The sequence below is a fragment of the Grammomys surdaster genome, unplaced genomic scaffold (assembly GCF_004785775.1).
Source record: "Grammomys surdaster isolate TR1022 unplaced genomic scaffold, NIH_TR_1.0 125973, whole genome shotgun sequence".
Classification (NCBI taxonomy): domain Eukaryota; kingdom Metazoa; phylum Chordata; class Mammalia; order Rodentia; family Muridae; genus Grammomys; species Grammomys surdaster.
The window spans coordinates 4,528,073-4,543,412 of NW_021620790.1; the positions used below are offsets into that span (position 1 = coordinate 4,528,073).

Here is a 15,340-nt window from a genome sequence, read left to right on the forward strand (position 1 = left end):
TCTCTCTCTCTCTCTCTCTCTCTCTCTCTCTCTCTCTCTCTCTCTCTTCTGGTTGTGTGTGTGTATGTGTATGTGTGTTTCTTGACCTGATGTTTATGACTGTTCTTACACAAGCATATTTATTTCTATATTTATGCTTGTGTTATCAGATCTCTTACCAGATATAACCAATCAGACACAGTTTATGGCTAATTACAAATCTTTACTCCCGCTTGATGGAAGTAAACATAGGTATTTATTTTAAGTGTAGTACATAGCATTTAGAACAAGGGGTTTTAAAAGGCAAAAACATATCCTGGTATCTCTCTGCAACCCCATGTAAAGAGATAGTGAAATTGATACACAAGTTTCTCAAGCAGGCAGTTTAACAGAGGCTAGAGTAATTTAGCCAGGGCATTTTGATACTATGTTACTAGAATAGATGTGAATAATTTTCCATGAGGTTCTTTGTCAAGGAGATCAAATTCTAGTTAAACATGAAATGACCTTATAAAGAGTAAATGATGCAGAAACCTCTTCACTTTCTTTCCCTGTCATATATGCAGAGGACAGAGTAGGGTATCAATGATTTCTCACTGAACCTGTACCTTACTTCCTCAACTGAGCTGGCAGGCTAGCAAGCCTCAAGGATATTCTGCTTTCTGTCCCCAGCAATGGAATATTTGTGCACCTGGACCCAACCTTTTACATGGATCTTGAGGACAGAAAGCAGGACTTTATGCTTGCACAGCGTGCATTACTGGCTGAGACATATCCCCACCCGATATGTGCTCTTTTGTGCTGTCAAAAGCATGTCACCAGGTATTTAATTTGGATTTTATTAATTAGATCCAGACCTCAAAGATTGCAATAAACAGCCATTGGTTTGGTCTCAATATATCAGCAAGCCTGGCATCAGAAATTATTGCCTTTAGTATGGAAAATGTTTTCTGCCTCCTTCATTTTTCTCTTCCTGTCTCTACCATCATTCCCAGAATCCCTTTCAAACATTTTCCTTTCATGGGGGAGGGGGGAATCAATGCTTGAACAACTTATAATTTTCCAGATCCACCTGTCTAATTGTGGGACAGTGAAAGGATAGCATGGTTTCTGGTGGAACACTGGCTAGAGATGGCTGGAGATCCAACAAGTATCCCTGCAAGGGATGGCATATATTTTACCAGGCTCCCAGACCCCAGGGTCCTGACACATGGACAAAGAACTCCATTGATCAGCGCCTCTCAGTCATGTAGGGCAATGCCCCTACCAGCTCCTCCACAGGTAGTGGGCGTGACTACAGGCCACAGATCCTCAAGAGATCTCCATATTAATGAGGTACTTAAAGGTCAGAGGGAGTAGTCAATTAAACATTCCTTCCCAGACCCTCCTCCTTACAAACAGTATTTAACCTCAGGCCCACCCTGAGGACACAGGGTACAGCTACATCTATTTTCTGCTATAACAATAAACCTTTTAAAACCATGGACTTCCTCTTATCTTTGGGGCCTGACGTAGAGAACCATAGAAGAAGCCTTCAACTACCAAGCTGCTGCCATCTATTCTCCAGTGGAAGACTTCTCTATATTCCAGTCACAGAGCCCTGTCAACTCAAGCAAGCTAGCCGAACTAGCCTTGACCCAGCCAAGCGAGTTACTGTGACCAAGAGTTTCTACCTCTCAGGGTACAGCCAGAACTTCTCTCCCTCACCTCTCTCTACTGCTGGTCGGTCCAGTCCATATGCCCCAGCATCTCAGTGATTTGTGGCACCCAGAGGCATCTTGGAATCCAAAGACAGAGACCACTGGTGTCCTGGTCACCTGCTTCAGCCCTGTGACCTCCAACCCAGGAGCTCTGCCCCAACGGAACTTTAGGCTGAGACCTCTCTACTACTTGGTGGAGCTCGGTCGCTTCTCATAGCTAAGCATCCACCCTGCACCATGTGGAGTGAACTCAGTCAAATTCCTATGCTTCTACTCCCTGAGCCGCTGTGTGTGGGTCCAGCCACCTGGGGCAGCAGACCAGCGGAATCCTCAACTCAGCTTAACAGGACCCACGCCCATGTGTGAGCTATAGCCTTACATCTAATAAAGACGATTAAGAGCTGAAATAAAAAATGAGAGTAGGAGAGAAGAGATGTTGATAAGCTTGATCTGTTACATGGTTCTACCAAAGCTGTCACCCAATTTACACTGTCTCTGCTGAAATTCATATATCAGGATAGTGAAAGTACAAAGACTGTGCTATCTTCTTCTATACTGCTTTCCCAAGGAGTCCATTATCACCTCCATAATTCTCTGTTGTGGGAGTTAGATGAGCTTGGAAGAAAACTGTTACCAGACTGACAAATTGGGGCCTTTCTACTGGAACCGACACTTATGCTTGGGCATGAGTTTTGGGAGGAATTATAATCAAACATAGCCAGAGCAAGTCTCTGGTCATCAATTTTCTCTCGAACAAAAACAAAACAAATATCACCACTAGGAAGCTACTTGAAACTAATGTCTAGGTAGAGTAGCCCACAAGTGGACCATCATTATAAGAGACACCATCAAGTAAGAAACAGCAAGTACTATGCAGCAAGACCTTATGACTCTTTCCTCACTCTTCTGATAGGCTGCTAGCACAGAGCTGCAGAATCCTTCAGGTAAGTACTACTTTTTTTTTTTCCTGTTCAGCACTCTCATCTGAGAACTAACAGCCCTAAGGTCAGCTGTGGTGGGAGTGAAAAAAGACTAAGTTGCCTTGAAATTCCAGTTGCCCTTAGTATTGAATCAGCATTAGTGTTGAGAATAAGTGGGGGTCCCGCATATACCGTTCCACAGGGCTCGGGCTGCTCAGGTAGGCTGGGTGCCAGGGGTTTGATTCCACTCACCCCATTCCAGTCCTGAGTAGGAATTGAGCAATGTGAAGCTGAGGACCCTGCTCCCAGGGTGGGGGAGTGCAGTCTGAGGTCCATGGAAGGGAGGGTGGCAGATGTAGCTCAGGGTCCCTGGGCCTGTAGGGAGGCAGGGGACTGTTTGATCCTCAGGTTCTTGGGCACCCAGGTGATGGTGAAAGCAGTGGGAGAGCTGAGAATGAAGTGGGGTCCAAGGACTGGATGGGCACACAGCCAAAGGGGAGGGCAGAGAGCACTCTGGGATAAGAGTCCTTGGCTTGTCTCAGAGGTTGGCTTGTCTTGGCTTGGCAGAGAGTTGGCAGAGAGGTCCTCTGTGGAAGATTAGATGGCGGCTCTGTAGGTGAAGGCCTGCTCCATTGCTCTCGTCAGCGGATCCCAATGAAAGAGAAACAGTCCAAGAGAAACATTTTAAGGCTTTTCTTGTCATTCTGGAACATAGATGAGAAATGATTCCCCCTTTTTTCAGGGCAGGCCTGAGCTTAAATACCTTTTGCAGGGAGAAATGGCTGGGAAGGAAACTTAATTGATTAAGCCCTTCTGGCTCTTAGGCACTGCATTAATATGGAGATCTATCTTGAGGCTCTGTGGCCTGAAGTCGTGCCTTCTACCTGTGGATGGGCTAGGGGGTGATGCCCTTATGTGACTAAAGAACATATACCTACGGAGGCTGCAGTCTCATATCAGGAGCCTAGTGTCTGGGGGGTTGGACAAATACCTGCCATACCTTAGGATCACCTCGATCTCACCTGGGACCCCCTGTTGTCTTCTGGGGGTTTCTAGCCTGTACTAGACCAGAAACCAGGCTGCCTTTCAAGGTCCTATACATTAGTATGTCTTAGAACTATCTCTTAAACTCCCATTGAAAAAAGTGAGCAAGACTTTCAGATGCCAGATTAATTGGTGCATTTTTCTCTGCAAGCTGAAGCAAAAGGATTAGGAGTTTGAGGCCAAACTGGGTACATAATAAGTTGTTGTTTTCCAAATGCCAGCAAGGATTCAAACTTACGTATTGAGTTCCCACATTATGACATGTGGTCACATTTCTGGAGTACACTAATCACATAAGATGTTCTATGAGAAAAAAGCAGCTCAGCTCAAAGTCTTAGAGAACAAATGTGGAGTATCATTCTATTTTCTATTCAGAAGGTATTCATTATGACTCTAAGAGAGTTTGTTTCATGCACCTTATAGTATAATGACAGGAAGATGCACAATAATTGATAGAAAGTAAATACTTGCTAAAGATAGATGATAGATAGATTTAAAACTTTATATATACAAATACCAATATATAATATATTTCATTTGTCAAGAGGCAATAAGGTCTGCATACGGTTAAGCTTGTGAATGCAGTTACTAGGATCATGTTATGGAGTCATTGCCATTCATATGCACATGGGAACTAGTTATCAAGCTTATCCAGACTCTTACATTAGTTTCATTTCCTACTTTTTCCTGAGGTCTTACTATAGACACAGAAATAAGCTCCCCCTATAAGGCCTAGCCCTTATAGAAATTACACATCTTACACTAGATCTAATAATAGAGGGCTGAACCCTGCTGTCTACTTCTATATAGGAGCTCTCTACATCACAGGGAAGAAAGCTTTCTGTTTCTCAGAAGGGTAAAAGCATTCTTGTTCTTTAGTGGAATGTAAAAAGATGGATTTTGCTAAATAGGTATTTCAGTCTTCTCACATATATAGCACATGACAGAGCTGCATACATGTTACTATTACAGCTTCAGTGTAAATATGGAATGAAACCTGGGACTTGTTTATCAACAGTCAATTTATCACCCCTTATCTTCCACAGAGTGGAGCTGAAAAAAAAAACACAACAGCAATGGAAAGCTTTGGTGGGGACAATATGCATTCAGTACTTTAATGCCTATTTGTCTTTGGCATTTATGAAAAACTAGTTGTTTTCATCATTCAAGTCAATGAGTAATAATACCATATGTCTATTTGGACTTTGATCAATATGGTTTGAATACAAAATATCCCACACCATAAACTTTTGTATTTGAAGAATTGGTTTGTTAGTTGTTCGCACTATTTGGAAAAGTTTTGGAATCCTTAGGAGATAGAGCCTAATTAGCGGATGTAGGTTACTGAATGGGGGTGATCCTGGAGTCCCTGAAGTTTTGTCCCTCTTCGTGGTTATATGCTGTTTCCTGACTGTGCATCCAATGTGATTATCAGCTCTCTGTTGCTACTGCCATGCCTTCTCCAGCATGATGGACTGTATCCCCTCTAACTCTGCATGAAAGTAAACTGTAACCCTCTTAAGTTGCTTTTGTATTTTATCACAACAGTAAGTAAAGTAACTAACACTGTTGGCATACATTGTTTCTTTAGATTCTACCAATAACTGAACCACACATTCATAATTGTTATCAAAAGGAAGCTGCTCCAATGTTTGTACAGCTACAAAGATTCATATTAGCATCAACATATGAGAGAACTACTTAATAAGAAGCTTCCTTCCAAAGCAAAAGTGATTGTTTATCAATGTGGACATAAGCAGGGACAAGGTGATTCAAGACACATTCTACTTATACTTCAAATCACTTTTTAAATACCATTTTTTGGTGTTTGAACTCTGAAAATTCAAAGATATTTTTGGACAAGAGTAAAAAATAACTTACTATTTCATCAAACAAGATGAATGGTAAGACAATATGATAAAGAATAATCACCTTTAATTTTTAACTTTGTGGGTTTTTGTATGGTAGCATATATGTATTCTGTATGTACTATGTATGCAGGTGTATCTGCCACAAAACATATGTGGAATGAGAACCTTCAGTAGTCAGTTGTCTTCTGCTACCTTGCAGGATGTATAGATTAAACTCAGGTCTTAAAGACTGTACATGTGGCTCTGCCTACTGAACAATCTCACCATCCCTATACCTCATATTTTGAGACATAACAAGGAGCCTGCTAATCAAATTTAGTTAGGCTCCTAAACAATAAACTTTGGGGATCTTTTGCCATCTCCCTAGTGTTGTGATTATATATCTGCACTTCTGTGCCTGAATTTTTACATGAGTTTGAGAATTAAATTCAGATTTTCTTACTTGTCTATTGATCACTTTCCTGATTGAGCTACCTCCTAACCCCTAGAACTATATACCTTGAGAAGGAGAATTTTAGGACAGTTCTAGAAATGTCATGTTCATGGAGTCCTACATATCCAAAAGCTTGTTGCTTTTGATGTTGTTTTTCCTCTGGGTCTTATTGTTTTTCTTTTAACAGCACCTCTTGTAAATGAAGGACTTAATTAATGTTTCATCCATAGTCTTATAGGGTAGGATGTATTTTCTGGTATGCTTATAACATCTTGTCACTGAGAACACAAATACACCTGCATTAAGTGTGGATGGAGTTGTAGCTCATATATCTGAGACAATATATATTATATGATTTTCATGCAAAAAAACTAATATAGGTAAATTAGCAATAATGAGGACCTAATTCAGACTTTCATTAGGATTTCATTTTCCCAAATGCCTGGGAGAGTGATGGTCAACAGAGGTCATAAAATTGAAGAAAATGAGCAAGCTGCCCAGTTGGACTTTTACCATGTAAGAACATGGATGTTAGATGGCGGGCCAGTGACGAATAGTACTGAGAAGATACCGAATTTCCTAGAGGATTTCTAATGAGAGAGACACTGGTGTTGCACATATGTCATTTTTGGTATAGTTACCCTATCTGAAGAGTCAGGGCTTAGGGTGCTTCCTAGGAGTAAAGGGTGAGCATGAGTGCTTTATTCTTCTTATATAGTTCAGAATAGGTGTCATTAACACAACCTCAGCTATGGTCACAATCAGAACATCCTGATAGCTATCTACACATCCTTCATAATTGTACATCTTGATAAATTCACTGTATATTATAAATCAACTTATTATAGCCCCACTTAGCTCAGTAAAAAATGTGCCAATAGTGTTTGTTTGAGGCTGGGAGCAGAATCGATTCATTCATTCTATTCAGAATACCAGGACCACACATGCCATCACCACTGGACTTATAGATTTTACTAAATCAGTATCATTTTTTGACTTTCTAAACATCTAATCATATTAATGTATAGCCATGTTAGCCAAGACAAATAAAACACATTGTTTTCTGAAGTTATTTCCTTGTTCCTCACTCTGGAAACCAAAAACAGACAAAAGAACCAAAATGCCGTGGAGAGGGTATTTTGTAGGAAAACGTATTCTGGGAGGTACAACTCAGGTTTACTCACTCCAGATAGGAAATAAAGTGATCAGTATTAGCCGAGGACTCCAAGACCATGTCATAAGAAGAAAAGAAATTTATTTGTCCCAGAGAAACAAATAGAAAGAAATAAGAAACACAAACAGAAAATAGAAGATGAGGGAAAAGGGAAATGAACAATGCAGAAATTCTCTTCTCCCAGAGTACAAAGGACTGCTTCTAGCTAGAGAGGAGACAGATGTGGCACATAGGAAAATGGCAGTTTGTAAAGGTAAAAGTAGAAGCTTTGTGGTAGTATGAGGTGTTGAATTTTATTTGGGCATGTTAATAGCATTAGTCAAAGAGGGTTATTGATTGATGGAGTTCAATATTTTCATAGCTGGCTCTTGGTAAGTCACTTAGAAATAGTGGGCAAAAGAGGGAGTAGATCTTATTAGCTAGTTTTAGGAATGTAATTTAAAGGGTTTTAGCAAGGCAGAGAGAATGGGAGGAAAAGGCAAGTCCTGCCAGAGCCCTGTCAGAGTTTTGGCTATTTTCAGGGAACCCTTGGCAGACCAAAGTATGGATATTATTAAGTCCAACTTGATGAATGAGTGAGATTTATTGAAATTATTCTCAAAAATATGGGTGAAGGGCTACTTACAGGAGCTGAAATGTCTCAAAGATAACTTCATCAACAAGGCCTACCCCAGCATGTGTGACAGTTCACAGAGCTGGGAAACCTGGAGAACACGGTATAGGCTACAGACAGTTCAACTGTGGTAGTCTGTATCCTTTTCACATTCTTTAGTTTGCTCAAACTTCTTTCAGGCAGATGGTCTGGGAAGAGTCTTCTTTATAGCTTGGCTCTGCTTTTTTGAAAGTAACTCTCACCTGTTACTATCTACTTTTACAAGGAGTAGCCCAGTGAATCTAGTCAGTTTCAGAGACTTCCTGAAGGCATTTTAATTCGTTTACCTTCCTGAGTCAGGAGTTTTATGGAGGATGGAATGCTTTAAACTCAGAAAAAAAATGTGCTATACTACAAAGAATATAATCTTCTGTCAATAACTACAAAGCGGCAACTAAGTATGTACACAGCCCATCAAATGAGGAGTGGCCTTTCAGCTTATGTCAGAGACAGGCTTTTGAAATAGACAATAATTTCTCTGAACTTAAAATAATGAAATAGTCATTCATCACTAACAAAGAAAGTCTCAGAGAAGAACTCCATGCTTTGATTTTTCCTTTACTCTCCTAAAATGTACTGTTTTATATTCCTATCAGTCATCAATAGCAGGCCAATTCCATGCTTATAACTTCTTCATTTCCATTATCTAACAACATGGTAGAAATCCGTTTTATCACATACCCAAAAGAGCAGTAGGGAATTTGGTTTATTCATTTTAGCTTTAACTCTGTGCTTTGCTTGTTAATTACCCCATGCCTTATTAAATGTATCTTATCATAAAAGAGAAAATGCCTTTATGATTAGCTTGGAGCTTCCAGTATTTCCTTCTCTTTACTTTGACTGTATGGAGAGACAGACCTTTAGATAGCATTTAGAAAATCCTGATTTTCATATGCCTTGCATTGGGCTTCAAGGAATCAATAAGTGTCTACTTTAGAATACAGAATATATTTTCACAATGGTATGTTCATTTGTACATCCTTTAGTCCTTTAGGAATTTCCCATGTCTGTTGTACCTGTCCTTGTCTCTGTCTTTCTGTCTTGTCTTTCTTTTTGTTGTAAAAATATTTAATCCAAACCCAGGGTTTCCACCCTACCTTGATCACACACAACCTTTATCTCTAGAATAAGTGTCAATCAGACCTAGAGCTGGGCAGATATCGACTTCGACATTCTATGGTATCTACTTTCCTATCGATAATACCAAATTATTGCTTACTATATTTCATCTGGGCTGCCCTTAATTCCAATAGGCCAGCTCTCAAGGCCACATTTTTATGGTTCACCTAACCACCTAACTCAATGCAGCTTTTTCCTTCCTCCTCTACCTTCTTCTTCTCTATGAGGTTCTCCTTTGACAGAGCTCCACCACCACCACCACCACCCCCGGGACCCAGAAACCTTAAACCTGCCTATATCTTTTCTGACCATCTGATGGCATTTTTATTCATCCATTAGAAATAACTTGAGGGCAAGGTCACACTGCATCATTTTTGTCTAAGTGCAAACTCTTTCATCTCTAGGGGCAACCAGATCTTGAGTAACCAATATTAGTATTAGAATTCAAGCAACATCATGCCAGCCCACTATATTTCCCTCTTTTGTCCAATTAAAAGGGCTCTCTTTCTCATATTAGCTAACAATACATAGTACGAACTATTTTTAAACAGTTATAAAATTATTAAGTATGAATTACATTTATAAGTCCAGTCTGTATTTTGTAACTTAGATGAGGTACATTACCATCTATCATATTTTAATGAGTTTATGATTCTGTACCTAATCATCTTCTATTTTAATTTGTATTACCATTCAAGACCCATCTTTTTATACATAGACCTCATCTTAAATCATAAACAACTTTCATTATGAGACTATTACTATCTAGTCTGACAGCTAGGCATTTAGAAAACGTGGCTGATTTTCAAATGCCTTCCTTGGGGTTTCAAAGAATAAATAAGTCTCTATTTTAGAATACAAAATATATTTTCACACAATGGTATTTTCACTTGTATGTCCTTTAGAAATTTTCCGTCTGTCTTTCCCTGCCCTTGTCTCTCTATTTATCTTTGTCTGTCTCTGTGTATCTCTCTCTGTGTCTCTGTCTCTCTGTATGCATGTTTTTGTGCAATCTCTGTCTCTGTGCATACAGTTACTGAAACTGAATTATGTATTTTAAAAAGGCTTAAATGTTTAATTTTATTATGGATATTTGATCCCTATGGGTTTTTTAGAGTTTAGGCTTGGATCCCATCTACAAAAAAAATGATAATTCTAAAATAATCAGACATATTGATGAAGACTATGAGACTTAATGCAGTGGATCAAGCTGGACTTGTACTGTGTTTTGTGTGTATGGATGTGTGTCTGCTTCTGAAGAATATATTTTTGTGTGATATATGTGCACATTTGTGTATCGGTGAGTGTGCTTGTATAAACATTATATGTTCATATATTTTTTCTTTTTTTTCTTTTTTTATGGATATTTTCTTTATTTACAATTCAGATGTCATTCCCTTTCCCCATTTTCCCTTCCTAGTATGTATTCTTTTCTGTTCTGTCATTCTCTGCCTTAGTCATATCAGGCATGCCCCCTTGCTGAACTGTAAGCTTATGGATTTTGGCTAGGCTAATGGCCAGCAAGTACAGGCAGCTTTACTGTATCTCCCCCCTTTTGTAATGGGATTATGATTATGCATGGGACCATGCCAAACTTATCGTGTGAGTGTTGGAATCTGAATATTTTTCTTCATGCTTGTGCCAAAATTATTCATTTTAAAGTAACATTATATTTTTTTAGTCTTGAACTTTAAATAAAATTATATCAAGTATAATTATATCAAATATAAATATATTATATATAATCCTCTCTTTATTCCAAACCATGTACTTCCCCTTTTCTCTATCTCAACTTACAACCTCTTTTTCTATAAATTATTTATATATATCCTTATGTACAGTGTATATAACATATGCATATATGTTTGTCTGTGTGGGACTTTGCATATATCCTATTCAGTCTGTGCAACGCTATCTATATGTATTGGTTTTCAGGGCTGACCATTTGATAGTGGATAGGCAATTGAGGGGCACTTCCCAGAAGAAGATTACTTCTCCTGCTCTCAGAATTTTTTAGTTGCCTGTAGTTCCTTTTCGAGGATTGAAGCCTTGTGAAATTTCCTCTTCCATGTTAACATGGCTATTGGTGTTGTCCTTGTTTGAGTCTTTTATAGGTATCCATGTGTATGAGGCTTTGTGGTTGCAACCCCTCTGGCATTCTTAGGAGTTTCAAACTCATGGGAAATGTTCTGTGCCTCTGACTCTTATAATTTTGTCTCCATTTCTTTCATATTGGCCATTGATGCTTAGGTGTTGGGGTCCTGTTGTGGATGTATTTATCATCTGGCACTGGGCAACCTACAGTTACTTATTCTCTACATTTTCACCAGTTGTGGTTTTCTATGATGAATTCTCTGTTTCAAGGCATTTTTTTTCCTTAGTGAGGGCTGAGGACTTCACATATCTGTGTGTATGAGGGTAAATATTGAGAATGGAGTTAGGGATTATGCTGATTTAGTAAAGTGGTAGTTTTATGTTCTCCTCCAAGATCCCTAACCACACAAGACCTAGGTAATGAGCAAGGCAGTAAATCCTCCTAACCACTGAATCATCTCCTCAGTACATTCTTGATTTTTTTTCAAATAAATATCAATCATATGTGAACAGAAAAATGAACTACAAATATACAAATTAACTAGACTGTTAATGATTGCTTCCTGTAAAACCTAATGTTTGCATAGTTAGAGAGTAGTAACCTAAAAAACAAGCATGGGGCAGTCTTGGAACTTTACTCTGTGCTAATTTCTAACTACTAGAGGACTGGATGATTTATAGATATATTTTCTTATGTGTTTCCCTTCTTATGCTACAATATTTTTTTTTATTTTTGGATTGGTAGTTATGTTGTTAGTGGTTATGATGTGCTTAGTGTAATAACTGGCCTTAAATAACATTGACAATTATTTCAGTAAAACACTTTTCCAGAAGGGAATTGTCAGTTTCCTGACAGTCACAGCCAGTTTAGACAAGTGGGAAACTGAAAACAAAACTGTTTTGTTTTGTTTTGTTGTTTTGTTTTTTGAGACAGGGTTTCTCTGTGTAGCCCTGGCTGTCCTGGAACTCACTCTGTAGACTAGGCTGGTCTCAAACTCAGAAATCTGCCTGCTCCTGCCTCCCAAGTGCTGAGATTAAAGGTGTGTGTCACCACTGCCCAGCTCTTAAACTTCTTAGTATTATTAACTTATAAATATTGAGGTGTCATATGCTGAAGTTTTATTTATTCATAAAATTTAGCTAGGCATAGTAGTAGAAAGAAAAATATCCTAAGGAATATTATTTGGTGCTTATGAAAAACTGTAAGGCAAGATTGTCACCACATGAGTTTAATATCAGAGAAACTAGGGTCTTTGTATTATTTTGTTGTGCATTCTTTTGTTGTTATTTTTACATTCTCTGAAATACTGAGTGAAGAAACATGCAAACTTCTGTTGATATGCCTTGGTACTGTAGAATGAGCTGAGTTTCCTTTTTCTTTTCAGACATTTGTAGGAAACATGAATGCCGACAGTGTGGTTCACCACAAACTGCTGCACCCCATGAGAGCCCGCTTTGTTCGCTTTGTGCCCCTGGAGTGGAATCCAGATGGAAAGATTGGCATGAGAGTGGAAGTCTATGGATGCTCCTACAGTAAGTATCCATATGGACCAAGTCATACAGCATATAGATGTCCACAGAATACCAGGTTAATAATATTGAGAATTGAGTTTTGTGTGTGTGTGTGTGTGTGTGTGTGTAATTATGAGCATGTTCACCCACGTTTATGTGTTCGTACGAAAACAACTAGACAGAAAACTCCAATGTTCTTGAACAATACAGTGGATCCATCATGTGATACAGGATTTCTTACTTGGTTGGGAACTTCCAGCTGAGCCTATGCTGGTTGATCAGTGATACACAAAAGTCTTGACACCTCCATTTTCCCACTTTTGGGATTATTAGTGTGCACTATCACATCCAACTTGATTTGGCCTATGGTAATGGAACTTAGGTCTTCATGCTTTTGAGGTAAGCACTTTGGAAGCATAGCTATTTCCACAGCCTGAAGTTACCCCATTTTATTCTCGACTTTATATATATATATATATGAATATATGTTGAGAAGTAGAAATATTTTATAATCTATCGGGCTCTCTAATGTGATGAGACAATAATATAATAAAGCCTAAACAAAAAGTTCAAAGCTAAGAGCCCTTAGGGCTTATATAACCATTTTACCACTTGCAATCAGAAGGAGCTTTTCCTAGGAAGTGTTTTGAGATAATGTGAAGCTCTTTCTCTTCTCAAGGAACCATAAAAGGAATATGTCTGCTTTACATTCTTGAAGAAGTGATTTTTCTCTCCCAGGTAATTCATGAAATTGTCTCCTTCTGCAGTCATGGAATCCTATGTTATCTTGAATGTTGTTGATAATGAGTTTGATATAGGGATCCAGCTTGAATAAAATGAGGCTCAATCATGGGTAGAATTGAAGCTAGTTCTCAATCCTTTTAATGCTGCAGTCCTTTAATATAGTACCTTGGAGCTATAAATATTTACATATCAGCATGGGGTTCCCTCGCATCTTTGACCATCTAAGATCCCAGATGAAACACATAGAACCCCTATATTTAAATATGCTTTATGCAACACAATAACTGGGTAATTGCCTACCAATCCATGTTGCTAGAGTCTATCTCCCATCAGTAACCCAAGTTATTACTTACTATGTGTCATCTGGACTGCTCTTTGCTCTAAGCAAGTCATTCTCTGGATTATGTTCTCTTGACCCAGAAGCATGTAGACACTTCATGCTTCTCTATTCCATGTTCCTGTCTCTCCTTCATTACTCCTCCTCCATTCTCTAAGGCATGAGCACTCTTTCTCTTCTCTCCTTCCTCTTGGTCTCTATCCTGGAAACCTAAACTCCCAGCTATTTCTTTTCTCCCCAACTATATAGCCTCTTGGCATCTTTAGTTACCAACCAGAATTCAATGGAAGCAGATTTCTAGATGCTGCACAGATTCCAGATCTTGGGGCCTGGAATACACTACAATGCACAGCAAAAAACAAAACAAACAAACAAAAATAAAAAAAAAATAAAAACATCAACAACAAAACAAAAAACCTCAACAATTCTTAACATTATGGTGACCATAAATTTATTTTTGTTGCTATATCATAACTCTAATTCTGCAACCATTATGAACCATAATGTATATATCTTCTATGCAAGAAATCTGATAAGTGGGTTCTGTGAATATATCATTTGACACTCAAAAGTATCATGACTCACACGTTTAGAAACCCTGTTCTGGAAGGAAATAGATGTTAGAGAAGATTGCTATTATACTTTTGTCTTGTAGGCATAATACTGAACATGCAAACTGTGCCATTATGAATTGATTTTCTTTTTTAACCTATGACATTCACCTGCTGATTTTTATAACAATATCCAGTGTCACCTAAAGAGTCACCACACTTAGTCATCACACTTTTTAAAAACATAGTTATCTTAGCTCTGTTTCCTATTACTGAGATAAAATACATTGAAAAGTATTTTGAAGGAGAAGAATGTTAATTATTTCAGCTTACAATCTCAGGTTACAATCCACTATTGCTGCTACAAGGTGGCAGAAAGTTGAGGTTAGTTACATCACATCCATGGTTAAGAGCATAAAGCAATGAATGCATGTCCACATGCTTGTGTTCAACATGCTTCATGGTTCCTCTTAATCCAGGATACCATACTGAGACAGTGATGCCACTCAGAGTGAGTGCATCTTCTCACTATTCATGTTCATTCTCTCAAAGACATGCCCACAAACCAACCTAATCTAGACAGCCACTTATTGAGGTTTCCTTCAGGAATGACTCTTTGCTTTCATGTTGGCAATTAAAATTATCACAGCCCCTCAGTGAATTACTGCTTTAGGTTGTGGAAGAACTTTACATGTGCTCAATGCTGTTCATCAAATCCAAGGCAATACAACACTTGTCCAAGAAGCATTTGAATTGCTTCATAAAAATACATTTGCTTCCCTAATGTTGTATGCACTGAAATAAGATTTCTGGGAATGAAAACCCACAACTACCTAGTGTTAATAGCCCTTAGGTAAATTAATAGCTATGGTGGATCTGTCAGACAAATGAAGACCAAAAAGAGGCGGTGGGTTGGGGGAAATGACAACCTTAATTATGAACAAGCACTTGCATCTATTGTATTGCTAATTCCTCAACCTCGAACTGACCTTAATACTTGCATGTAATTAAAATGGTATAAAAACAAAAAGGAGAAGGGGGAATAGGATAGGGGGTTTCTAGGGAGGGGAAATCAGGAAAGGGGATGACATCTGAAATATAAATAAATAAAATATCCAAGAAAAACAATAAAAAAAAAGGAAAAGAGAAGGAAAGGAGAGGAAAGGAGAGGAGAGGAGAGGAGAGGAGAGGAGAGGAGAGGAGAGGAGAG

General features: G+C 38.5%; 1 protein-coding gene across 3 annotated transcripts in view; it reads left to right on the plus strand.

Moving 5' to 3' along the window:
• Positions 1-15,340, plus strand: part of LOC114609465 (contactin-associated protein like 5-3-like) — a 565,569-nt gene that overhangs the window by 201,988 nt on the left and 348,241 nt on the right. For all 3 annotated transcript variants that reach the window (XM_028753829.1, XM_028753830.1, XM_028753831.1), the window contains exon 4: positions 12,372-12,519. In XM_028753829.1, the coding sequence (XP_028609662.1) occupies positions 12,372-12,519 (148 nt within the window). The remainder of the gene's footprint in view (positions 1-12,371; positions 12,520-15,340) is intronic.